The sequence below is a fragment of the Suricata suricatta genome, chromosome 9 (assembly GCF_006229205.1).
Source record: "Suricata suricatta isolate VVHF042 chromosome 9, meerkat_22Aug2017_6uvM2_HiC, whole genome shotgun sequence".
Classification (NCBI taxonomy): domain Eukaryota; kingdom Metazoa; phylum Chordata; class Mammalia; order Carnivora; family Herpestidae; genus Suricata; species Suricata suricatta.
The window spans coordinates 71,409,328-71,436,303 of NC_043708.1; the positions used below are offsets into that span (position 1 = coordinate 71,409,328).

General features: G+C 41.5%; 2 protein-coding genes across 2 annotated transcripts; one reads left to right on the forward strand and one right to left on the reverse strand.

The window, feature by feature from the left end:
- The first annotated feature begins 5,058 nt into the window (after window positions 1–5,058).
- On the forward strand, window positions 5,059–19,611 carry METTL3 (methyltransferase like 3). Its single transcript, XM_029950663.1, has 11 exons — window positions 5,059–5,361; window positions 13,881–14,098; window positions 14,187–14,591; window positions 15,722–15,897; window positions 16,866–17,082; window positions 17,310–17,497; window positions 17,870–17,908; window positions 18,066–18,174; window positions 18,294–18,359; window positions 18,489–18,601; window positions 19,212–19,611. The coding sequence occupies exons 1-11, from the start codon at window positions 5,262–5,264 to the stop codon at window positions 19,321–19,323; spliced, it is 1,743 nt and encodes a 580-aa protein (XP_029806523.1). The 5' UTR covers window positions 5,059–5,261; the 3' UTR covers window positions 19,324–19,611.
- Window positions 19,612–19,960: 349 nt separating this feature from the next.
- On the reverse strand, window positions 19,961–26,976 carry TOX4 (TOX high mobility group box family member 4). Its single transcript, XM_029952201.1, has 8 exons — window positions 26,968–26,976; window positions 26,478–26,774; window positions 25,371–25,631; window positions 24,791–25,021; window positions 23,545–23,625; window positions 22,485–23,228; window positions 21,368–21,531; window positions 19,961–20,676 (listed from the first exon to the last, which is right to left on the reverse strand). The coding sequence occupies exons 1-8, from the start codon at window positions 26,974–26,976 to the stop codon at window positions 20,616–20,618; spliced, it is 1,848 nt and encodes a 615-aa protein (XP_029808061.1). The 3' UTR covers window positions 19,961–20,615.

Here is a 26,976-nt window from a genome sequence, read left to right on the forward strand (position 1 = left end):
GGGAAGAGGGAAAGAGAGTTGGGGAGAGAGAAGGATGAAAAACTTGAGAGACTATTGAATACTGAAAACGAACCAAGGGTTGAAGGGGGCGGGGGGGGGGGGGAAGAGGTGGTGGTGATGGAGGAGGGCACTTGTGGGGAAGAGCACTGGGTGTTGTATGGAAACTAATTTGACAATAAACTACTTAAAAAAAAAAAAGAGGCAATTCAAGCCTTGGATATCTTGAATTCTACCCGAGATGGAATCTCTTCCACTAGAAAATCTTTTCTTTCTTAGACAAAAGTGCTTATACTGTTTAAGGGTTAACCTGTAGAATTCCATCTTTGAGATGAATCAACTCCTTTTATCTTCTACAAGACCATGTCCAGTACTCTTTTATCCCCCCCCCCCCGCAAGACTATTTAACTTCATGGCTATATAATTTCTTTTTTTTTTAATGTTTTTTATTTATTTTTGATACAGAGAGAGGCAGAGCATGAGAGGGGGAGGGGCAGAGAGAGAAGGAGACACAGATCCAGAAACAGGCTCCAGGCTCTGAGCTAGCATTCAGCACAGAGCCTGACGCAGGGCTCGAACCCACAAACGTGAGATCTGACCTGAGCCGAAGTCGGAGGCTTAACCAACTGAGCCACCCAGGCGCCCCATGGCTATATAATTTCTATATATTTTATTTCTGTGTGTTAAGGACCTTGAAAGAATTTAATCTTATACCATGTGAGGAATTCAAATTTGTGAACAATGAACTCTTAACAATTCTGTAATGTAGCAATAGTGGTATTATCTTACTTTAGTAATGATATATGTGTCTAAACACATGTGAAAGTACAGAAGCATCCCCTGTCAAACTTTTACAAATATTTTAAATGTTTATTTACTTATGAGAGAGAGAAAGAGAGAGAGAGAGAGAGAGAGAGAGAGAGAGAAGGAATGTGTATGGGGAGGTGCAAAGAAAGAGGGTCACAAAGGATCCAAAGCAGGCTCTGTGCTGACAGCAGAGAGCCTGATGTGGGGCTGGAACTCATGAACTGTGAGATCACGACCTGAGCCAAAGTCAGACACTCAACCCACTCAGCTACTTAGGTGTCCTCTGCTCCCCATCAACATTCTGGAGGGCAGTTGTTAGACCCAGGTCATTAAAGGAAGCAAAAACCCTTAGGGAAAGCAGTCTCCTTGAATAGTCTTTCATGATCTCACATTAGCCAACTTTCTAAGACTATTTCAGCGGAGGAAGATCACAGTTTTGCTTTTAATTAACTGTAATCATAAGAATTAAATGTCCAGGCATCCTTATGTGAACCCATATTCATTGCTGTGTTCTCTACTTCAAGGTTCACATGCAAACTTACACAGCTCAAAAGATGGTGGACATTGCCTATCAAGTAAATTAAATTGAGAAAACAAGATGGAAATGAATATTTTGTTCACTACTAAATCACCACAGTACCTAGCACATAGTACTCAGTCAATAAATTAAAATAAAAATTTTTTAAGTTTATTAATTTATGAGAGAGAGAGACAGCATGAGTGGAGGAGGGTCAGAGAGAGAGAAAGAATCTGGAGCAGGCTCCAGGCTCTGAGCTGTCAGCACAGAGCCTGATGTGGGCCTTAAACCCACAACCGTAAGATCGTGAACTGAGCTGAAGTCGGACACCCAATTGACTGAGCCACCCAGAAGCCCCAGTCAATAAATATTTTTTGAGTAAATGGATGCAAATACCACATTTCAATACACATACATCTTTCTTCTCAATAGCCCCCTTCATATCCACTCCTTCCTTTCCAATACTATCCATAACCACCTTCTGAGTTAAAGTCCCTATCATCAAACACTAGTTGAAACAGGCTACAAACTGTGGTGCTTGGCTGGCTCCATTGAATGAGCATGTGACTTTATATCTAGGGGTTAGGAGTTCGAGCCCTATGTTGGGCCTAGAGCCTACTTAAAAAAAAAAAAAAGACTACTATTTTCCTCCTTCCTATCTCAATCCAACTAGAACACTAGATTAATCTTTGAAGATCTGCCTTTTCACAAACCCTAAAATGTTCCCTGCTGAATTCTGAATAAATTGCATCTTCTTTACTAAGGTAACATGTACATTTAGCCATCTGGCCTCAAATATGGAAACATCAATATCCTCCCAAATTCTCTAATACAATTATGTTCTAACAAACCAATCTGGAATATCAAGACATACATCATGCTTTTCTAGTTCTAGACCTTTGCTTTTTTTTTTAATGTTTTATTTATTTTATTTATTTTTATTTTTTTAAATGTTTTATTTATTTTTGATACAGAGAGAGACAGAGCATGAGAGGGGGAGGGGCAGAGAGAGAAGGAGACACAGAACTGGAAGCAGGCTCCAGGCTCTGAGGGGGCTGTCAGCACAGAGCCTGACGCAGGGCTCGAACCCACGAACGTGAGATCTGACCTGAGCCGAAGCCGGAAACCTAACCGACTGAGCCACCCAGGCGCCCCTGTTTTATTTATTTTCTAGAGAGACAGCATGAGCAGGGGAGGGTCAGAGAGAGAGGGAGACACAGAATCTGAAGCAGGCTCCAGGCTCTGAGCTGTCAGCACAGAGCCTGACGCAGGGCTTGAACCCACGAATGTGAGATCACAACCTGAGCCGAAGTGGGATGCTTAACTAACTGAGCCACCCAGGGGCCTCTAGACCTTTGCTTTTTATCATGTCCTCAGCCTGGAATTCTCTCCTATACCTTCATCTGTTGAAGCACTAGCTAGCTGTCATTTCAAGCCTGAAACTTTTTTATTTTTTACATTTTTAAAAATTTTAAGTTGACTCCACACCCAACATGGGGCTTGAACTCATGACTCCAAGATCAAGAGTCACTTGCTTTACTGACTAAGCCAGCCAGGTGCCCCTCAAGTCTAAGTCTTGATGCCACCCTCTTTCCAATGCCTTTCCTGGGTCAACTGGGCTTGGAGTCCAGTTGCAATCACATTTATTTTTAGGGTCTATGTTCATGCTGCCTTATGCTGTAAAGATGGTTCAATATTAATAAGCAGCATCTTAGCTCCTTTACCAGACCAGAAACTCTTTGAAAACAGGAGCCATGCCTTTCTAAACTATTCTTTCTGACACAGTGTTTGGTATAATGTATAGTTGACCCTTGAACAATGCATGTGTTAGGGGAGCCAACCTCTTCCCTGCCCTGTGCAGTTGGTTGAAAATTTGTGTGTAACTTTTGACTCCCCCAAAACTGAACTACTAAAAGCATGCTGTAGACTAGAAGCCTTACTGATAACATAGTTATATATTTTGTATATGTATTATATGCCATATTCTTACAATAAAGCAAGCTAGAGAAAAGAAAATGTTATTAAAATCATGAAAAAGAGAAAATACAATTACAGTACTGTAGTTTATTTATAAAACAAATTGCACATATAAGTGGGCCTATGCAGTTCAAGGGTCAACTGTAGACTGCACAGGCCCACTTATATGTGCAAATGAGTGGTTCCCAAAAGCTTCCATTCACAAGACCTCCATTAAAAATAAACGACAGAGTGCCTGGGTGGCTAAGTAGGTTAAGCTTCAGACTTAAGCTCAGGTCATAATCTCACTTGTTCCTGAGTTAGAGCCCCAAGTTGAGCTTCAAAGTGACAGTGTGGAACCTGCTTCTCATCTTCTGTCCCTCTCTTCCCCCCGCAACCCTCCCCTGCTCCTGCTCTTTCTCAAGGGGCCAGGATGGCTCAGTAGGTGGAGGGTGAGACTCTTGATCTGTGGGTTGTTAGTTCAAGTCCACTTTTGGTGTAGGGATTACTTAAAAATAAAATCTTAAAAAAAACACACCTCTTGTATTTAAATTTATTACACTTACTGTAAAGTGCATGTACCAAAATGTTTGGCTCATTCAATTTTTACAAACAACATACTCATGCAACTAGTTCCCAGAATAAGCAACACCATGCAACCAAACAGAAGCCCCTCTAGTGCCCTTTTTTTGAAGACTCTATTTTAATGTATTACAAATGATATTGTAGACTAGGTATGAGTAACAGTAGTGAGAATATGTATTTGTAGACTCCTTATAATATCTCTGCATCATCAGTCCTCCATTTCTTTCAAAGAAAGACACCTCCAGACACACACCCATAGACTGGAAATCAATGTAATAGTTGTATCTTTGTAAATGAATGCATGAAAACATAAATCTGCAATACCTCCAGCAGAAAAGGTATGTTAGTATCTAACTGTTAAAAGGACAGTTATTTTCATTAAAATTAAAAAATGTTTATTTATTTTTTAAAGAGGGGAGGGGCAAAGAGGGAGACCACAATCCAGAGCAGGCTCCAGGTTCTGAGCTGTCAGCCGGAACTCACCAACTGGGAGAACATGACTTGAGCTGAAGTCGCAGGCTTAATCATCAGAGTCACCCAGGTGCCCCTACTTAGTTTTACTTTTAAGAAATCTGTGCTACAGGGCACCTGGCTGCCACAGTAAGTAGAGCATGTGACCCTTGGTCTCCGGTTATGAGTTCGAGCCCCACATTGGGCACAGAGATTACTTAAAAGTAAAATCTTAAAAAAAAAAAAAATCAGGGGCGCCTGGATGGCTTGGTCGGTTAGGCGTCCGGCTTTGGCTCAGGTCATGATCTCACAGTTTGTGGGTTCCAGCCCCACGTCGGGCTCTGTGCTGACAGCTAGCTCGGAGCCTGGAGGCTGCTTCGGATTCTGTGTCTCCCTCTCTCTCTGACCCTCCCCTGCTCGCACTTTCTCTGTCTCTCAAAAATAAATTTAAAAATTTTTAAAAATTAAAAAAAATCAAATCTGTACTACGCTTGCTACTCTACTTGTTTGTTTACTTTATTTATTTATTTACTTATTTATTATTTATTTATTTATTAGCGCCGTCTTTACAGGAGGGGTCAGCTCATAGGACTGGTCAACTCACAGGACATATCCCCTTATATTCAACATGGCCGCATGCGCGTCTATAAGCAACATGGCCGCTCTGCCAGTCACTAATATGGCAGCCACAGCCTCACTGCACCCGGAAGAACGAGAGAACTCCGATAGAAAATATTTTCGCCATCCAGCCAACACCTAAGGTGGCTCTTAGTTCAGCTTCAAAACGAGAGGGAAACGGGAAATAACTTCCCGTCCAGCGTATTCCCCAGATCTCTTTCCGGTTAGCCTAGGGGTGTCCGCGTGAGAATAGGAGATTTCCTGCTGCTGGGGCTGGGAGGTGCTAGTCCGCCGCGCCTGATTCGAGACGTGTCTGGGCTGAGAAACTAGAATGTCGGACACGTGGAGCTCTATCCAGGCCCACAAAAAGCAGCTGGACTCGCTGCGGGAGAGGCTGCAGCGGAGGCGGAAGCAGGACTCGGGGCACTTGGGTGAGGCGCGGGGCTGTCCGGGCGGATGCTTAGCCAGGGCGGGTGGGAGGCAACCCCGGAGACTAAGCTTCCCAGTCGCTGCCCTTGCGAAGCGGCCATTTCTTTAATGCCTGGTACAGCAGTACCCTTGTCGCCCTCAGCAGCACAGACGCTTCATCCTCCTGTATATGGTCGCGGTTCCGTTCGCGGGCCTTCTTTCAGTTCACTTTCTTGGGACCGAAGCCTGGTCCCCACCCCTGTCCGCTTGGCCGACTCCTCCGAAGTCTGCGAGAATGTTGCCTTTGCTAGGCCTCTCAGCCCCCTATCCCTTGAAGCAGTAAGTCCCCCTTTTTTGCTGCTCCTGTGGCGCTTTGTTCTTCCTACCGTTATAGTGACTGCATTGCAGTGGTCATTTCTTTGCCACTGTGGTCTCCATGAACGCAAGGACCGAACCTTTATACCCCCAGTGCTTACTACCTCAGTGACCCTCACAGGGTAGCTAAATGAGTAGAGGAACCGGTATTGTCGTAGCCATTTACATCCCAAGCAGATATCTGGAAAGATTTTTCAGTTTTTAAACTTTTTCTCCCCTCTGTTGCTCCTTGTGTCACAGTCCTCCAACTTGAAGGAACCTCCGATGATTGTCCAGTTTTATCTAGCCCCACCCCCAGCACAAGCCCTGGCTTATTTAAGGCAAATCAATTATAAAGGTCTACAAGGATAGTGAATCCATACCACCCTTTTGGTACTTTGTTCCAGTGTTTATTAGTATACAGGAGTCGATCTCTAAATCTCGTCTTGGTACATAGTAGGTCCATGTACTCGTGTTCTGGTCCCTGGAACTAGAAGATACCCTGTCAGGACACTCATACCATAGTAAACAAACATCGATGGGGTATTGACAGTGCGCATAAGTCTAGTTAGACAAATATAAGTAACACATTGTTCCGGCCCTCGGTTTAAAATTTATTTGGAGACCAAAGGATCGATGTCTCTAAAAAGTCAGAACTACAATATGATATATGTAAAATGCTGAATGAATGAGTCCACAGTAAGTACAGGGAAGGGAAAAGTAAGGAGTTGGGTTTAGTCAGTAAAGACATGAAGGAGTTAGCACTTGAGATTTGATCTTGATGGTTATATAGGACTTAGATCATTAAAGAAATTGACAAGTAGAGGAAGAAGTACAAGTCATATGATCAGGGATTAATTAGTAGTCAATTTTATTTATTTATTTTTAAAGGTTTATTTATTTTTGAGCGAAATGGAGAGTGAGCAGGGGAGGGGCAGAGAGGGAGAGATTCTGCACTGACAGCATGGAGCCCCATACAAGGCTCAGAGTCACTAACCATGAGATCATGACGTGAGCTGAAACCAAGAGTTGGAGGCTTAATTGACTGAGCCACCCAGGCACCTCTAATAGTCAATTTTCAATTCCATTTCCCTTTCCCATGGTAATAACCACACTTTGGTATTAACCAAACTTTGTGCCATATGCAAACCTAACTACTAGAGTGTCGATATTTCATACGGGTACTTGCTAAGCATATGTAATAGTTTCGACAAGATTGTTTTCTCCCTTGGATGTAAATGTTCTTCTTTTGGATATAAATATCTCTTGTACACCTCCGTAATAATATATGATTAAGATTCTAGTACATCTCCCTGATAATATGGTTAAGACTTATATAAAAAATATTTTTAAGTTTGTGCTTAAATGTATATTGTCTTCTGGCCCAGAGCTTTGTCTGGCCCATTTGGTATATTCCCATCTGTAGAGGAATAGATAGACATAAAACACAAAATATACCAGCTTATCACTGTTCCTTCTCTGGATTATTTTGGTTATTCCAAAGAATTGATTGAACATTAGGATTAGGATTTTTTTAAATGTTTATTTATTTTTGAGAGATAGAGAGACAGAGTGTGAACAGGGGAAGGGCAGAGAGAGGAGACACAGAATCTGAAGCAGGCTCCAGGCTCTGAGCTGTCAGCACAGAGCCCGAGGTGGGGCTCGAACTCAGAACCATGAAGTCATGACCTGAGCCAAAGTCGGCCACTTAACCAACTAAGTTAAGTGAAAACATCATGAGACCCACTCTATTTGCTTATTAGTCATTTTCTCATGTAAGATATAACCAAAGTTGGTAAGATATAACCAAAGTCTTGCTAAAAGTTCAGATTATTCTGTTCTTTTCTTACAGGAAATAAAAACTTTCTTAACTACTGCTTGATTTTTTATAGCATTGCTAAAACCTGATACTTAGTTGTTTACTACTAAGCTCAATGAAAAAAGACAAGGATGGCAATGAACTGAAACGTATCCATATTATTAACAAATGCAAAATATCATGGACAAAGAATTATTGGGAAACCTTCCTTAGTTTGGCATTTTTTAATGTTTATTTATTTATTTATAAAGTTAATTCATTTATTATTTCTGAGAGAGCATAAGCCAGGGAGGAGCAAAGAAAGAGGGACACACAGAATCTGAAGCAGGCTCCAGGATCTGAGCTGTCAACACAGAGCCTGATGCATGGGCTTGTACTTACAAACAGTGAGATCATGACCTCAGCTGAAGAGGGATGCTTAACCAACTGAGCCACCCAGCTGTCCCTGTTTATTTTTTTGAGAGGCAGCCGGAGCTAGAGAGGGGCAGAGAGAGAGAGAGGGAGGGAGAATCTCAAGCAGGCTCTGCGCTGTTACCATCAAGCCTGATTGTGGGCTCAGTTTCACGAATGTGAGATCATGACTTGAGCTGAAATCAAGTTGATGCTTAACCCACTGAGCTACCTGGGTGCCCCAGTTGGGCATTTTTATTTAAAACTTTTATTTATTTATTTATTTATTTTTAATTTTTTTTATGTCTTTTATTTATTTTTGAGAGACAGAGAGAGATAGCGCGAGCAGGGGAGGGTCAGAGAGAGAGGGAGACACAGAATCCGAAGCAGGCTCCAGGCTCTGAGCTAGCTGTCAGCACAGAGCCCGACGCGGGGCTCGAACCCACGAACTGTGAGATCATGACCAGAGCCGAAGCCGGCTGCTCAACCGACTGAGCCACCCAGGCGCCCCTATTTAAAACTTTTAAAAGAGCTTAATTTTGAGAGAGAAAGACAGACAGACAGACAGGGTGCAAGTGGGGGAGGGGCAGAAAGAAAGGGAGAGACAGAATCTGAAGCAAGCTCCAGGCTCTGAGCTGTCAGCACAGAGCCCTATACTGGGTCTCCGGCTCAGGAACTGTGAGATCATGACCTCATTTGAAGTTGGATACTTAACTGACTGAGCCACCCAGATGCCTCTAGTTTGGCATTTTTTTTTTTTTAATTTTTATTTTTGAGAGACAGAGCATGAGCAGGGGAGGGGCAGAGAGAGAGGGAGACACAGAATCCGAAGCAGGCTCCAAGCTTCGACGCAGGGCTTGAACTCAAGAACCATGAGATCACTACCTGAGCTGAAGTCAGCTGCCCAAGGCACCCCTAGTTTGGCATTTTTAAAATACAGATTTTTTTTTGTGGCAAAATACACATAACATAAAATTTACTATCTTAACCATTTATTAAGTGTACAGCTCAGTAGCTTGAAGTATATTCACATTGATGTGCAACCAGTCTCCAGAACTTTTTCATCTTGCAAAACTGAAATTCTGTACCCATTAAACAATAACTTTCTATTTTCCCTTCCACTCAGTCCCTGGCAACCACCATTCTACTTTTTGTTTCTGTGAGTTTGACTGCTCTAGATGTCATAAACAGAAACATAAAGTATTTGTCTTTTTATGACTGGCTTATTTCACTTAGCATAATGTCCATAAGGTTCATCATATTGTAGCATGTGTCATAATTTCTTTTTAAAGCTAAAGAGGGGCTCCTGGGTGGCTTAGTCAGTTAAGCCTTCGACTTCGGCTCAGGTCAGATCTCACGTTTGTGGGTTCGAGCCCCACGTCAGGCTCTGTGCGGACAGCTAGCTCAGAGCCTGGAGCCTGCTTCGGATTCTGTGTCTCCTTCTCTCTCTGTCCCTCCCCCTCTCATGCTCTGTCTCTCTCTGTGTCAAAAATAAATAAAAAACATTAAAAAAAATTTTTTAAAGCCAAAGAAAGTTCCATCGTATGTACAATGTTTATTCATTTATCTGTTGGTGGATGTGTGGGTTGCTTCTAACTTTTGGCTGTTGTGAATAATGCTGTTATGAGTATTGGTGTGCAAATATCTCTTCAAGATCCAGCTTCAGATTTTTTGATATATATCCAGAAGTGGAATTGCTGGATCATATGGTAATTGTATGTTCAATTTGTTGAGGAACCACCACATTGTTTTCCATAGAAATAATGTACAGCTTTTTGAAATGAAGATTATTACTGTGAATACATTTTTATTTTATTCTAATTGAAACAAAATGGACTTGGCCAGGCTTAGAACATGGTAAATATGTAAACTGCTCAATGTATTTCATCAGTGGGATTGAAGATGTTTATATAGATGTTGACATAGTTTAGCAAATTGGTAGACTGGCTATATATACTTAATGCCAGTATAATATATAATGTTCTATTAGTAGACTGGCCATATTTTTTGTCTTTGAGCTAATAGTATTTTATCTTCAGTGGAGCTTTTAACCCCAGAGTAAGCTCAAGTATTATGTGTTACTTTTTTGAACTCAGCACATGGAACTTTTCATTGGATTAGCAGCAGAGTATTAACATACTTACCAGCAAAGTAGAAGCACTCAGTAAATGTACTGAAATAATTACTGAACAAATAGTTTCTGATGGAGTTGGAGTCCAGGGGTTCTTAATCATTTTCTGCCAGTAAGCCATTTTAAGAATGATAAAATATTGGCATCTTTTCCCCAAATGAGTATATACATGCACAAATTTACATGTGACGTAAGGAAATTCAATATTAAACATGAGCCTCCCCTCCCAATAACCTTAAAAGGTATTTTCAGCTCTACTGTCTTGAATGCCATGGAAAGAATACTACCAGGAGGTGTTACTAACACAAAGATTCATAATCAGAATCATAAGGAGCAAGTATTAGGGGCACCTGGGTGGCTCAGTTGGTTAAATGTGTGACTTCGGCTCAGGTCATGATCTTACAGTTGGTGGGTTCGAGCCTCATGTCAGGCTCTTTGCTGACTGCTCAGAGCCTAGAGCCTGCTTCAGATTCTGTGTCTCCCTCTGTCTGTCCCTCCCCTGTTCACACTCTATCTCTCTCTCTCTAAAAAATAAACATTAAAAGAGCAAGTATTAAATGATTATAGTAAAATTACCAAAGAGAATACAAATGTCAAGATCCAGTTCTAGGGATTGAAAATATAAGTTAATGTGGTTCTTTTCATAGACTTATTGCTTACTTTAAGAAAAATTATACATAACTCAAAACATCCAGGGGAGCCTTTATCTTCCTTTAGTCCCTTTTTCTGTTATCAGAGTTTTGGGTTTAGTAGCTTATCTGATTTACTCCCTTTGGCATACTCTGTGAGTTAAAGATAAGTAATGGACTATATTTGTATACAATGTATAAAACAAAAATGTGTGTATAATGTGTTAATATATAATATATAAAACGGTTTGTGGATGTAATACCTGAAATCCTAATTTAAATAAAAAAATTTTTTTTTAAATTTTTTATGTTTATTTATTTTTGAGACAGACAAAGTGCAAACAAGGGAGGGGCCGAGAGAGAGGGAGACACAGAATCCGAAACAGGCTCCAGGCTCTGCATAGAACCCAATGCAGGGCCTAAGCCCACGAACCATGGGTTCATGACCTAAGCCGAAGTCAGATGCTTAACTGACTGAGCCACTCAGGTGCCCCAGAAATTCTAATTTAGAATACCATTGTGTTTCATATGCCTTAATAATGATATTTATTATCAATTGTGCTTAGTTATGTTGCTTAATGTATAAGAAATTTTTGGTTACTTCAAAAACTTTCAAAGCTTAACTGATTTTTTATTTTTTAAAGGGCTCAATCTGTTAAGTGTCTGACTTCAGCTCAGGTCATGATCTCATGGTTTGGTTCCTGTGTTTGGTTCATGAATTAGAGCCCCACATCAGGCTCTCTGTTGTCAGTGAGGAGCTAGCTTCACTCTCCCTCCACCCCTTCCCTGCTAGTGCTCGCTCTCTCTCTCTCTCTCAAAAATAAGCATTAAAAAATGCTTAGAGTTTTATCCTAGTGTAAATTGTAACTGAGGTATTTTAGTTCAAGTTTACTAGACTCCTTGAATCTCTGAATTGTAAGACTTCCAATAGTCACCAGTTTAAACCTGTTCAGTGGGGTGCCTGGGTGGCTCAGTTGGTTGGGCCTCCGACTTCGGCTCAGGTCAGATTTCACGTTCGTGGGTTCGAGCCCCCCGTCGGGCTCTGTGCTGACAGCCAGCTCAAAGCCTGGAGCCTGCTTCGGATTCTGTGTCTCCCTCTCTCTGCCCCTCCCCCTCTCATGCTCTGTCTCTCTCTGTATCAAAAATAAATAAAACATTAAAAAAAAAATAAACCTGTTCAGTGCAGAAATTTTGCCTGTAGGGTTCCAAGTAAGCAAAATAATAATTGTCCCTTATATTTCTTCTTTTTTTTATATTTATTTTTGTTTTCGAGAGATGTGGGCCTTGAATTCACGAACTATGAGCTTATGACCTGAGCTGACGTTGGACACTCAACTGACAGCCACCCAGGTGTCCCTTTCTTTCTTAAATACTTTTAGCTTAGGTTCCTTGCTCTTGAATTCTTTCTCATCTAGACCTTCAAAGTGCTTTAGTGGTCTTTCCATGTATACAGTATCTTTTGCCAAACAAAACAAGGGGCTTGTATCAGTTCATCTGGCAAAAGTTTTACTCTCAAAAGATTCAGCAGAACATAAAGGAATCATAATTAAAGTGAGGAAAGTTCTGTTCGTTATTTAACATTTCCAGGTACTAAGGAGTTGTGAAGTCTGTTTTCTAAATAGGTTATACCTTATTTTTACATAAAATGTGTCTGTCCCGGCAAGGCGTTTGGTATAGTTCAGCTCCATTTCCTTTAGAATTTAAAAAACAAAAAATATCTTTAATGTTTATTTTTGAGAGAGAGCGAGAAAGCGCGTGCATTTGGGGGAGGGGCAGAGAGAGGGAGACACAGAATCTGAAGCAGGTTCCAGGCTCCGTGCTGTCAACACAGAGCCTAAAGCAGGGCTCGAACTCACAAACCAACTCACAAACTGTGAAATAATGACCTGAGCCAAACTCACTTAACCAGCTGAGCCACCCAGGTATACCCCTCCTTGGAATATGAGTCACATTTTACTAAAAATTTCATTAGAGTAAAAATGTTTAAGTAACTGAAATATTTCTAACTGTAAAATAATGACCCATTTATATCTTATAATATTTAATTTAGCAGAGTTTTGACACAGGTCCTGAGTTTAGTATTTCATCTGTATTTTATTTTTAATTTTTTTCTAAAGATTTTATTTTTAAGTAATCTCTGCAGGGCACCTGATTGGTCCAGTGGGTTGAGCATCTGACTCTTGATTTCAGCTCAGATCATGATCTTACTGTTTGTGGGTTCAAGCCCTGCTTCAGGCTTTGTGCTGACAGTGTGGAGCCTGCTTGGGATCCTCCCCTCTTCCTCTGCCTGTGCCCCTCTCCTACTTGCGTGTGTGCTCTCTCTCTCTCTCTCTCAAAAATAAATTAATAAACTTAAAAAAGTAATCTCTGCACCCAATGTCAGGCTTGAACTCACAACCCCCAGACCAAGAGTTGCGTGCTCTACTGACTGAGCCAACCAGGTGCTCCCATCTGTATTTTAACTAATAATAGATTTTTAGTTTTCCTAAATTTATTCTTTTGTCCTAATTTGAGTTCTTAAGTCCTACTAAGGTTATGGTGGCTACCCAGCTTGGGAAGTAGTAGGGTAAGTGATAGAAACATAGTCAGGAAGTATCATTTGGTGACCAGTGCTTCACAAAATTTTGTAAGATTTTTGTATTTGAATGTTATAGGTCGCATTCTAGGGACACCTGGCTGGCTTAATCAGTAGAGTGTTGGAACTCTTGATCTCAAGGTTGTAAGTTTGAGCCCCATATCGGGTATAGAGGTTAATTCATAAATCTTAAAAAAAAAAAAAAGTCATGTTCTTATTCTCATTTTATATACCCTCTGATGTCCAGTGGTCTTGATTCATTAAAATTCAAACTCCATTCCTCAGAAGATTGGATCACAGTTTAGATTGTTGAAAATAGTTCTGGCTTTTAAATTTGGGTTGATTATATCAGTTGTCATTTAGAGCGGCTGAAGGGAGGTGGATGGACAGAGAAATCTGCCATACTGCTAATTTTCTCTGAAGGAATTAGGAAAACACCTCTCAACCAGTAGAGGAAAGGTAAGTGGCTCCCAGAAAATCCATGATTATCTTGACAATTATGATTGAGGAAAGGTTATCTAGTGCTAAATTTAGTCAGAGGATTTTTCGCATGAAATGTGTGCTGTGAATATTGGACTCCTGAGGGATGTATAGACCTACCATGGTTGCCCTTTTTCATTTTCTTCACTCTTCTTCACTCCCAGATCTACGAAATCCAGAGGCAGCACTGTCTCCCACCTTCCGCAGTGACAGTCCAGTGCCTGCTGCACCCACTTCTGGTGGCCCTAAGCCCAGCACAGCTTCAGCAGTTCCTGAACTAGCTACAGACCCTGAATTAGAGAAGAAATTGCTACACCACCTCTCTGATCTGGCCTTAACATTGCCCACTGATGCTGTGTCCATTCGTCTTGCCATCTCCACGGTAATGATCTGATAAGACAGTATTGGGATGTACCACTTCTTTAGTTCATGGTCAGTGTCTTACAGCCTTCCTTCCCCTCCTTCCCTAGCCAGATGCCCCTGCCACTCAGGATGGGGTAGAAAGCCTCCTACAGAAGTTTGCAGCTCAGGAGTTGATTGAGGTAAAACGAGGTCTCTTACAAGATGATGCACATCCCACTCTTGTGACCTATGCTGACCATTCCAAGCTCTCTGCCATGATGGGCGCTGTGGCAGAAAAGAAGGGCCCTGGGGAAGTGGCAGGGACCATCACAGGGCAGAAGCGGCGTGCGGAGCAGGACTCAACCACGGTAGCTGCCTTTGCCAGCTCTTTGGCCTCTGGTCTGGCCTCTTCAGTGTCGGAAGTAGCCAAGGAGCCAGCCAAGAAATCAAGGAAACATGCTGCCTCAGATGTTGATCTGGAGATAGAGAGCCTTCTGAACCAACAGTCAACTAAGGAACAACAGAGCAAGAAGGTAGGGGTAGATGGAAATGCTTGCACCCATACACATTGTTTTTGTTTTTACTTTTTAGGATTTTATTTTTAGTAATCTCTACACCCATTATGGGGCTTGAACTTAAAACTGCGAGATCAAGAGTTGTATGCTCTACCGACTGAGCCAGCCAGACACCTCTCACACATACGCTTTAAATTACAGTTTTGATTGGGAGGGTTTTACCCCTAGGGCAAGCAAGGATTAGTTCTTAGAGTTGAGGGTTTAGAATAGTGGGTCTCAGTTGGGAATGTTTGCCCCTTTCCTCCCCCCAGAGAGCATTTGACAGTGTCTGGAGACATTTTGGTTGTCACAGCAGAGGAGTGCTACAGGCCTTCTAGTGGGTAGAGACAAACAATGCTGCTAAGCATCCTACAGTCATAGTAGGATAATCCCCACACAACGATTACTTCACCTCAATGTCAGTACTGCCAATTATTGAGAAACTGAGTTGGAGAATGTTTGTCGTTGGATCTGATTGGAAGAATCATCAGATCAAGAGAAGAAGAATCCAGATTTAGAGATAGAGGGAGATGAATGGAGATGAATATTGGCAGGTAGTCACATGGACCATTAATTAAGGAAATAGATGATTAAAGAGTGTGAATTGGTAGTTACTATGGTTCTGAATATAAATATCAGACCCACATGAGTTCTTATCCATTTCCTACTTCTAGCTGTGTGATTGGACAAGTTCATTTAACTTCTCTTGAGCCTTTGTCTTCATCTATAACATGAGGATAACCAGAATACCCCCCTTTCTAGAATTGTTACACAGACTCAGCTAAACAGTAAAGTGCTTAGCACTGTGTCTTGATTATATAAATATAAGTGGTGTTGGTGGGAAGGATTGCTCTCCTGGGGAAGGAGGTTAGCTCAATACTTAGGAATAGGAACCAGCCTTCTTATATTTTAATTCCATCCCAAATGCAGATTTATGAGAAAGGACTGGACCCATGACAGATCTCTTCTCCTAGGACTCCAGTTTTCCCATTTTAGGTTAGCTCATTCATCCCTTTCAACAGGACGTTTATCAAGTAGAACTTAGGGAAGTGGTTTAGGGGTCATTTTATCTGCAAACCCTTTTAAGTCCAAGGCTTCTTCTGTCACAGGTCAGTCAGGAGATCCTAGAATTATTAAATACAACAACAGCGAAGGAACAGTCCATTGTTGAAAAGTTTCGCTCACGAGGTCGGGCCCAAGTACAAGAGTTCTGTGACTATGGAACGAAGGAGGAGTGCATGAAAGCCAGTGATGCTGATCGGCCCTGTCGCAAGCTGCACTTCAGGTCTCTTGGGAAGGGAGAGGTGGGGTGGGTCTCCTAGAAGCAGTCATCCCTTTTCAGGACACTTCTTCCAGTTACTGGGGTTCTGTCTTTAATCCTATTATTAAATGTTTTTTATTTTTTAATTTTTATTTTGAGAGAGAGTGGGGAAGAAGCAGAGAGAGAGAGAGAATCCAAGGCAGGCTCTGTGCTATCAGCACAGAGCTACAAGATCACCACGAGTTGAAATCAAGATGACAGTTCACTGACTGAGCCATCCAGGTGCTCCTGTTATTAAATGGTTTTAATGATTTGTCTTAGACCCCCAGATTCTGAAGATGTGCTTCCAGAAGTAGTGTTCTGTGAGAGGGAATTGACTGCACTCCCAAATAGATGTGAGATTTCTAAAAAATGCCCCTTTCTTGCAATAGGAAGGCATATCTATCTCTTGAGCCCCACTGAAAGTTAAAGTTCTCTGGGAGGAGGATGATCTTAGGAGAAATAGGAACCTGGGCCCTTAGGTCAGCATTTTATTCAGTTCTAATCAGCAAGCCCTTCCTTCCTATAGTAAGATAAGAAAGTTGTCTTTGCTCAGAGAGGAATTAAAACTCTTTAGTGTAAATTATGGATTTCTATATCACCTGCCTTCTTTTCTCTGAAAACTTAGAGGAAGCTCTAAAGATAAAACTAGGAACTAGGAGAGGGTAATGAAAGAAAAAAATTTGAAACAATTTAGAACTTGACCTATGGGATCTAACTCTGGAACACCATGAGATCATGACCTGAGCTGAAGCCGGACACCTAACCGACTGAGCCACCCAGGCGCCCGTTTTTTTTTTTTCTTTTAAAGGTTTGAGAAAGAGAGTACGAGCCAGGGAGGGGCAGAGAGAGGGAGACAGAGGATCTGAGGTGGGCTCTGCTGACAGTTAATTGACAGCTGCCCAGGTGCCCTGGAACCCATCTTGATTCTCATTCTTCCTTTGTTTTCCCAGACGAATTATCAATAAACACACTGATGAGTCATTAGGTGACTGCTCTTTCCTTAACACGTGTTTCCACATGGATACCTGCAAATATGTTCACTATGAAATTGATGCTTGCATGGATTCTGAGGCCCCTGGGAGCAAAGACCATACACCCAGCCAGGAGCTTGCTCTTACACAGAGTGTCGGAGGGGACTCAAATGCAGATCGACTCTTCCCTCCTCAGGTACCTGTCTGCTCGGAAAATGTATTTCAACTTAGGAAACTTGTATCTGAGTAGGGCAGCCATCCCTGTAGGGAAGCAGGTGTAATCAGCAGTCTGTCTTGCTGATTGGGAATGGTGTGGGATATACTTATTTATAAGGGAATAGGAAAATCAAATGGAAAAGAGGGACTGGGGCCATGAATCTCAGAGTGAAGGAAGGAAAGATGACCAAATACCACCTCATGCAGTGGATCTGTTGTGATATCCGCTACCTGGACGTCAGTATCTTGGGCAAGTTTGCAGTTGTGATGGCTGACCCACCCTGGGATATTCACATGGAGCTGCCCTATGGGACCCTGACAGATGATGAGATGCGCAGGCTCAACATACCAGTACTTCAGGATGATGGCTTTCTCTTCCTCTGGGTCACAGGCAGGTAATGCAGTTCAAAGATATGTAGGTATGGGCAGATACAGCAGAGTGAGTTCTGGGTGGGGATAAAATCCTGGGTTTTCCTAGCCTGGCTATTAAGCGTATGACTTAGTTGGTCTTTTTTTTCCTGAGACCTTAATGCCTATTTATAACACAAATGATACCTTGAATTGTTAACTCTACATTTGTTCCTTGTGAAAGGTAAGGCCTTTGAGAATAGATACTGTTTCATCTTTTCATTCTTTGACCCATCCTGTTGCCCTAATGGTGTCTTGCATGTAAATAATTCACTGAATTATCTACTGAAAGTACTTAGATACCTTGAAAGGATAAATATATATGGGCATGGAAGTAGCTGTTTAACCTTTCTTTTTAGGGCCATGGAGCTGGGCAGAGAATGTCTGAACCTCTGGGGGTAAGTAGTATCATTGTGTGGCTTTCTTTTGAAGGAAATAACGTAATTGCTGTAGTCAAGATGAGTTCCCTGTCTTTGCCTCTGTAGAGTAGATGGCACCACCCCTACACTGTGAAAGCCTGATCAAAGCTCGAATACTCTTTCGTATGTCCCACAGTTATGAACGGGTAGATGAAATTATCTGGGTGAAGACAAATCAACTGCAGCGCATCATCCGGACAGGCCGTACGGGTCACTGGTTGAACCATGGGAAGGAACACTGCTTGGTGAGCTGCAAGGGGGTCCAGTTCAAGAGGTGGAACAAAAAGAGGAATGGGTTGGACTTCTTGAGAAAAAGTTCAAATGCTGGGGTATCATAAGGTAATGTGTTTTTTGTGGTGAGCAGGTTGGTGTCAAAGGAAATCCCCAAGGCTTCAACCAGGGTCTGGATTGTGATGTGATCGTAGCTGAGGTATGTGCTTCTCCAGGCATCCATATCTTCCATGTTATTCAAACCAGAGGTACTCCAAGTTTTCTCATTTGATCATAAACAGAAAGGGCTAGACTTGCAATCTTTGGTAACCTAGGGCCTCTTTCCTAGGTTCGTTCTACCAGTCATAAACCAGATGAAATCTATGGCATGATTGAGAGACTGTCCCCTGGCACTCGCAAGATTGAGTTATTTGGACGACCACACAATGTGCAGCCCAACTGGTAAGGTGACCAGAGACCTGCTAGCCCCCAAGAGCAAAAGTGTTTATGGTGAAGGACAGATGTTAGTAGAACTTCACCTCATAGTTTGCTTGTCTAAATATGGGCATCAGAGGATTTGTAAGCCACCTGAGCTTGTATTTAAACTGTTTTATGGGGCTCTGCAACATTCATTGGAAACCCATCAGGTTTTAGGACTCAAAAAAGTTCTTTCTCAGTTATTCTATGGGATATATTGAAACTGCCCCCTGGTGGTTAAGAATCCATTTAATCTGTCCACAGTTCGAACATCTTTTCATCCGATTTGTAGAGCTTTGAAAGATACGCTGGTAGTGTTTTACTTATCTGAAGAATATCCACTGGCAGCAACTCTGTGAATTAGCTGTCTGTTATTAACCCCTAAGAAAGATCCAGCCTGTTTTGACACTACAATCTGTGTGTAATTCCTAACCAGTCAGACTACCATATACTATTCTAATATTAAAATCTTCTTAAAAGAATTGGCATGAATATCTGATGAGATAATAGGCCTTAATAAAAGGTATGCATCTTTTAACAATATTAAGCCTTTAAATTCAGGATTTTTTGGTTTGCCCCTTTATCCTTGTTTCAGGATCACCCTTGGAAACCAACTGGATGGGATCCACCTACTAGACCCAGATGTGGTTGCCAGGTTCAAGCAAAGGTATCCAGATGGTATCATCTCTAAACCTAAAAATCTATAGAAGCACTTCTTACAGAGCTAAGCATCTACAGCCATGGCTCTGCAGTCCACACCCGAAGAGTAATATTTGTACAATAGCCTTTTTCCTTATTTAAATAAAAGTTTGTATTGTAGTTGGGATTTCAAGGTCAAAATCTGGCGCTTCCACTTAACAATGTGTGATCTTGTGTAACTTACCTCAGTATGATTTCTTATAAGTAAGCTGGGAATATTACCTACCTCAGTGGGCTGTTGTAAGGGTTCAAACTAAATCAATGTATGCAAAGCAATTAAAATGTTGACTATACTGTATAGGATCAAAGTGATTAGCAGTTAGTACTACGTGAACATCGTAATCAAGAAGGGGGTTCTCTGGGACAGCATTTCTCTAGGTAAGATTTGATTTCACTTAAGGTTATCATCACCAGGGCTATCATGCTCTAAAATTTTGCTTATTCTGTTACACCTGTGGCTTTGCGCATCCTTTTGTCTTATTTTTTTTTTCTTTTTAGCTTATTCCCAGGAAAATGAGATAAGCACATCTTAAATTTAAATGAAATCCTAGGGTGTACAGTTAATTAACCTATATGTTATATAAGTGAAAACATCTCTAGCTTATCTTTTAAAAGACAGTTTATCAATCACAAAGCAAACACAACTTAAGACTTTGGTAAAACCTCTTATATTAAGGATATAGAGTTCTGCCTTTTACACTCAAACTGTGATAATTGTGAGGAGGATCATGGACTACAGAAATAATATTTGTAAAAAGAAATAAATAAGAAACTCCTACACGATGGTATTTTCTCCACAGCCCAATGTGCCTGAGAACTTTTGTTCTCAAAGCAATATATATAATAGGTGTGATAGCAATATTCCTGTTTAAGAGGTAATTTTTAATGCAATTTTTTATCCCCTTTAAAATGGATTATCCTAGGCTCAAAGCTGAGTACTCTCCCATCATTTTAATAATTGTTTAGGCAAGTCCTATGACAGTTACACCAACAAGTTTCCTCAAACAGCTCCCCCCACCCTATGTTCTGCTTATTCATATACCCTTCACCCTTTCCTCTGCTGTTATCACTGCTATGTGTGCTTATACTTGAAAGTCAAAAGCAATTCCAGATTACAGCAAACTCAATGGCCTTGCTCCATAGCATGGCCCCTGCTGAAGAGACAGAAAAGGGGAGAAGCATGAAGGACATCATGGGTTGAGATCAGGCACTACCAGAAAGCCCAGCTTGTGTTTTAAAAAGAGGCTCTTAGACATGTTCCCAGCAGGTAAGTCTTCACTGGCTTGCAGAACAGGAAGGACTATTTGACAAACACCACAGTGTTTGAATTTCTAGAGGCTACCCAGGCCAAGAAGACATCCCTAAGAGAGAAAAAGATACACATTAATTCAGAATTACAGCTTAGATAAATTTTTGTTTAAAGTTAAAGTCTTTTTGAATGGACATAAACAATTTCCTGGATAATTTTCCATAATATTAAGAGATGGTATCACCCAATAGGAATATAAGGGCAGTGGGCCTAAAGTAAGTTCAGGCAATACCAATGCCTTATTTCATGGCTATAGGTACATCCCAGGAAAACTAGGGAGATGGGCAAAATCTTCAGAACCTCTCCCCTGCTCCCACCTCTGCCACACTTAGCACCTGATTGTGCTACTTACCACTTACCCATTCTTCCTCAAATTCTAATTCCCTGAGAGGTCGGATTTGAACTAAGGAGATAAACTAAGCTAATATCCAAAGTCACTAACAGCTTATTGCGGCATCATTTTTAAAAGGGCATATGTAACTAAATGTTAATAACATCTGTAACAATGTGATATAACCAAAAAGTGAAAACTGTTAATTATATGATCTTTGTCTACATGGCAAATGTAAGTAAGCTCTTTTTAAAGTAGGGGAGCTTTTCTAGTAGCCGCGACACCTGTATAGCAGTCTAGTCTACTTAACGATCAGGTGATCCTGATCACATGCTCGGGGTTGTCTGACTTCTGTCTAACACAGTTAACTTAGCAATACCCGGATTAATACGCAGGGGGACTATAAACTCACCTGCAGTGCTTCACCACACACTCATTGCTGCAGTACTCATTGTCCCAGTCCTTACTCACAACAGGAGGGTTCTCACAACCGGACCTCACACAGCGAGGCTGGGGTGAGAGCGTCACAGGAGACCCACTCACTAGTTCAACATCCATTTGAGACGGTGACTCAACCTGTGAGAGGAAGAAGAGATCACCAGAGGTGAATTAGACTGCTATTTACCTAACTAGCTAGTCAAATTCATTCTGGAACCCAGTGGAGCAGCAGGTTATTACAGTCCTTCACATAGGGAGGCAGAGTTCTCAAAGAGGAGTTCTTGGTCTCCCCTTCTTTATGCAGCTTTAGAACTTTGCCAAGCAGACTGACATGAAGATTCTTCCCATTGGTGGAATGCTGGCCAGATGCTAGTACTCTTTAATTGTATCTGTCACTGGCTTTGTTCTACACTATGACAAAAGTACAATGTGTGTGGAGTCTGGGTTACCTTAACTAAGATTGGGAGTGTTAGAAGACAAAATGTGGTGCCATTAGAAAAAGGGAGAGTCACAGCTTCTGCTGATGGGGTGGGTGGGCATCTTTCTTTAAAATGATTGTTTCATTAAATGTGGAGCTAGAGTCTCAAACCAGACCCATGTTGTATTTAAAATGAGTACTGGTGATGTTCAAGTTAAAACTAGGGTAAGTGGCATCTGTTTTTTGTCTCTTTGGAAAGACTTCATGATATGAACCAGTTTTTTTCCAGGTATATCCCCTATCCATCCTCCCACTTAAAACATCAAGCCAGCAGGCCAGATGTAGGAGAAATGGAAAAACTTTTATCTCCAAAGTTTAGGCTCTTTGGATAGACACTATGCTTGGGCTGTATCCCCTCGAGTAGAACTGCTGTATGACTTCTACTTAGTTAAGAAGTGGTCTGGGACAGGAGACCCTCCTAAATGTTTCTCACCAAGAACACTACAGATTGCAATGGGTAAGACAAGTCACAGTCCCAGGGAACTGCTACAGGATGTCTGTACTCATGGTTGCCAGGCATTCAATGCTAGTAGCAACCTCCACCTTTAGTTGATCAACCAAAATAATTAAGCCTTTACAGTGGTCTAGAGAAAAGACTTGAAAATGGGCTCACCTCAGGAACTACATCTGTGATCATCTCACAGATGGTCTCAGGGGAGGTTTCCTCCACTGTATGGGCGTCAGGGCTGTTGTTCACAGGCCGCTCAGGACTACTTTCCACAGCCGGTGGGACTAAGGTCGTCTGCATTTTCAGAGTGGGTGGAGGCACAATCTTGATCTGCAGAGGAGGTGGCTGTTGCTGTAAATTGATTCGAACTTTCTGAGGTGGAGGCTGCTGCATGGCCTGAAGTGGGGGAGGCTGTTGCAGAATGGTCACTTGCTGCTGAGTGGGGGGCTGAGGCATCTGTTGCAATGGAGGGGGTTGTAGTCGGGGTGGAGGCAGTTGCATAGAAGCTGCAGCTGCCGCCGCCGCCTGCAACACTGACCGAGTGACAATCTGGGCTTGCTGACTGGGCTGGATAGTGGCTGTACTGGTTTGGCCTAGCTGGATCCCCCGGGAGGTCACCACTGTGGCTGGGATAACAGTGACCATCCCTCCTTGAGACATAGTAATAGAAGAGGGCAACATCTGTTTGGTAATAATCAACTTGGTGATATTGGGCTGACCCGCAGCCCCAGAAGATGCCTGATTTGCTACATAGGAAGAAAGAGTAGAGTTGACAACAATGGAAGGGGATAGGGCAGGGGGCTCCGTTGAGGCTGGTGCTGGAGATGCTGGGTCAACAGTGGCCACAGGAGGTGGAGAAGGAGTCTGTGATGGTGGCACTGGATCCAGTTCCACCGTTTCCACGGTGGCCTAAAAGACCAAAAAAAACGAAAAAGTCATTTGGAGATTTACTCTCTTCCCTAGAACATATTCACTCTAATTACCTCCCAAGAAAAGACACATACCAGATTAGTAGAAAGAGCAACTGTGGGAGTAATGGTAAATAAGGGAGAGAAACTCAGAAAGACTGTGGCAAGGTTTATAATGGAAACAACAGGAAACCTGTTACATACTTTTGAGCTTTTAATACTACATAGTAGTAACAGGTTTTTGGTGGTATTTAGTTCTTATAACTGCTAATAAATAGCTCCAAAAATCTTTTTATTGGTTTAAATAAGCCTCTTACCTGACATTCTTGATTGTCTTTATATGCAGCCAGAGCCTTCAGATACTCTTTCTTGGCAGCTTCAGTTTTCCTCTTATACACCTACAGGAAAGAGAGGCTGTTTAAAAAGTCCCCATATTCCTACATAAGACCTATAACTCTATATTATTTATCAATGAGTGACAAATTCATCTCATTTAAATATTGACAACTCTTTAGTGAATATGCTTCTGGAAGCTAGTAATCAAGAGAACCTCCATGGCAAACTTTACCAACCCATGCCCACTTTTATAACCCCAAAAACCCTGATCCAAACATTATCTAAGGTCAGGAGTCTGCTTAGCCTGGGACTGTGTCTAATAAGTACACTCTCCCTTAAGGAATGTGGGAAATGATTTGCAAGGATCTCCACAAGAATTCCTCCCACCTTCATACTTCTTCCATCAAGGGCTGAAACCTATTTTCGCTTTTGAAGGATGAGCAGTTATGTGAATCAGCAGGTATCTAAGCTAACGGCATCAAATGTCAGTCATGGGAGCAAGGTCACCTTGGCCAGCCACACTAGCTGTCATCTGTTTATAGTCAGAATGAGCCCAGGCAAGAACATCAGGAAAACCATCTATCCAGTTTACAGAATCACAAGAAATAATAGACTGCCACTATTGAAAGCTATTAAATTTGTGGTTTGTTCAGCAGCAACAGATAACTGCTGTTAAGTTATAATACATTTCAGCTTTTTGTTTTAATTATTAAGTAGCAGAGTCACTTTGACACAAGACCTGGGGAATCTAGGGTAATGATAATTATAGCCATCTTCAATTTTAATTGTATCTTATATGGTATATCTTAATTTTAATTTATTTTTAAAATGTATATCAAATTTAGAGAGATTAACTATAGTGTTCAAGTTTATACCAGACCAATATGAAAAATGTAAACGAAATCCTAAATTCAAACTTAGGGTAGTAGATTTTAGAGCTGCAGTTGACCAAGGAATGGCCTAAGTTTACAGATTAAAAAAAAAAATGGGATTTAGAAGAATTAGATTTACTGTTTTTACAAAAATTATTAATTTTTAGAGGGGTATTTTGAATTCTGTGGATGGCTGGCTGCAACTTCTAAGACAAAGTATGATCTATGAATGCGGTTAACAAAGAGCGGACATGAAATAAGCACTTTAAAAAGTTTAGAAAAAACTTAGTTTTTAACCCTACTTAAAAACTTCTAAAACAGTCACTATCCACTAGTTCCTCCATGTTTTGCTCACCTGTTTTTGTTCCTCTCCAAGACTGTCCCACATGGAGGCCACAATTTTTGAAACCTCCCCAAAAGTGGCATTGGGATTCTGTCCCTTGATGGCGGCCTGTGTATCACGAAAGAATAAAGCATATGCTGAAACTGGTTTCTGAGGTTCATTAGGATCTTTCTTTTTTCTCTTCTTTGGGGCCTTCTGCTTTTTCCCTGCTTCCACCACAACTGTCTTCTGGCTGGGAATTTGCTGTAGGGAAAAAAAGAGAGAATTACAAGGGGGAAGAAGGAAGTATCATGTCTGGAAAACTGTAAGAAAAGGACTTTTATATGGGGGGGTACTAACTAGGCACATGGATGTAATTTTCAGAAATGCTAAAAAAGAGGCAACAGGATTAAGACATTAGTAAAGTATGTGAGGACCAATTAGAATGGGGATTGGGAAAAGCATTATAAACTGTAGATTGAGAGGCAGGACCCCATACCCAGAAAAGAGGAGATGGCAGGGCAGGAACAAATAATACTGAGTAGGCTCTCTATGCCAAGAGTTTTATCCCAGAATATCATGGCAGATTTGACTTTGGCAGGGAATGCCTCACCCTCCGGAAATCCTCAACACCATCCTCATGAAGTGAACTAGTAGGTGAAGGGGTGGTTGAAAGACGATCCTCAGGTGACTGGGCAGGTGGCAGGATGGTGCCACCCCCTAAGCTCAAACCAAGTTGAGAACTCAGTTCTGACTGATCAATGGTGGTCAACTGGCTATGCCCCATCAAGCCAGATGTCATGTCTGTCATTGGAACATCAATTGTAACAGGTGGGTTGGCACTATACTGAGTTCCTATAGAATGGTCCAAGTCCTGAGAGAAGCAGAAGGACTAATTAAACACTAAATATAAAAAAAACACCACTCTTTCCCCCCACTGAATTCAGGATAGTTTATAAACTCTTGTTTACCCAAACTGTATCATCGTTTAAACACTCAACAAATAATTTCATCTACATATAAAATGTATTAAGCTCTTTAAAGTACAGAAATTATTAAAGTCATTTCTTTGTACTCAAAGGCCTGTTCCAAAATAATAACCAGAGAAGTCTTAATTTTGGATAATTTAAGAAACCAATAAATTATTCAGTCATCTGGAGATAGTGATGACATATAGGGTCAAGAAAAGCTCCCTCCCTGTACTCTCCTATAATAGTGGCTTTTAAAGTTGCAGTAACCAGGCAATCGAGTAAATAAGGCCAATAGTAGAGATGTATGGCATCAAATATAATGTGAAGATGTGCTACTGACAAAAATGTGCTGGAAACCCAATGGACTGATTTTTAATACATACTAAGCCACAATTAATACATTTGGTTCAGACTGTTTTGGAATAAATCTCTCAACATGCTGACTATCACTCACATTTTAATCCTAGGCTGTGAAGGCAATAGAAGGAAGAAAACAACCCCCCCCAACCCACAATCCTTTTCATATCAGGGTGAACATAGGACATTTTATAATTTAAAACTATTTTTCAAGTAAAATTGATTCAAATGATAAATTTTGTTCAAGGGAAATCAAATCTTTGTTAGTGAGCCTATAACCACAGAATGAGAACCAAGTAATACACAAGTGTAGTAGGGAAGAGAGTCACTTTTAACTCCCTTGACAACATGCCCATGAGCTTGGGTAAGCTTGATAATGTCTTGCCCCTTACCATGGTCAAGCCCCCACTCAGGAGCCCCCCGCCCTGCTCCATCAAGCCATGGGTCATGCCCACAGGCATGTCCAATGTCTGGACCCCATATTGGGCTGAAAAGCTGCCATCCTGAGAGGAGGAAGGGTCTGCCAGGTCATCAAAGTGGCCAACCACATCTGAGACAGCCAGTGAGGGATCAGAATCCAAGGAGATAGGTGGGATTTCAAATTCCTCATCTCCCAAGCTTGGTGTATGGAATGTCTGTAGGGGGAAAAAGGGAAAAAGAATTAGTGGGAAGAGGAGGAACTGCAACTGCTAAGTGAAGAACATGGTTGGGTACTGGAGTTTCTCAGTGTATCTCTTTTCAGCCTGGATCCTATTTTTTTATGTTTCTTTGGACCTATTTAATTTTACAAATAAACCCCTCTTCTTCCTCATATCCTTGGTCATATGACATATACAAGGTGCCAACAAAAACCAGTTTTCAGCTTTTTAAATCTGTTTTCACCTTTGCCAT

Bases quoted from the DNA above. Each gene is read 5' to 3' on its own strand.
- METTL3 (XM_029950663.1), top strand. From the start codon at position 5,262: ATGTCGGACACGTGGAGCTCTATCCAGGCCCACAAAAAGCAGCTGGAC. The intron at 14,099-14,186 runs GTAATGATCTGA...CTCCTTCCCTAG, and splicing joins TTCGTCTTGCCATCTCCACG to CCAGATGCCCCTGCCACTCA. The intron at 14,592-15,721 runs GTAGGGGTAGAT...CTTCTGTCACAG, and splicing joins AGGAACAACAGAGCAAGAAG to GTCAGTCAGGAGATCCTAGA.
- TOX4 (XM_029952201.1), bottom strand. The intron at 25,632-26,477 runs GTAAGGGGCAAG...TGCTTCTCTCAG, and splicing joins TGAGTGGGGGCTTGACCATG to GACTTGGACCATTCTATAGG. The intron at 23,229-23,544 runs GTAAGAGGCTTA...TTGGTCTTTTAG, and splicing joins AAGACAATCAAGAATGTCAG to GCCACCGTGGAAACGGTGGA.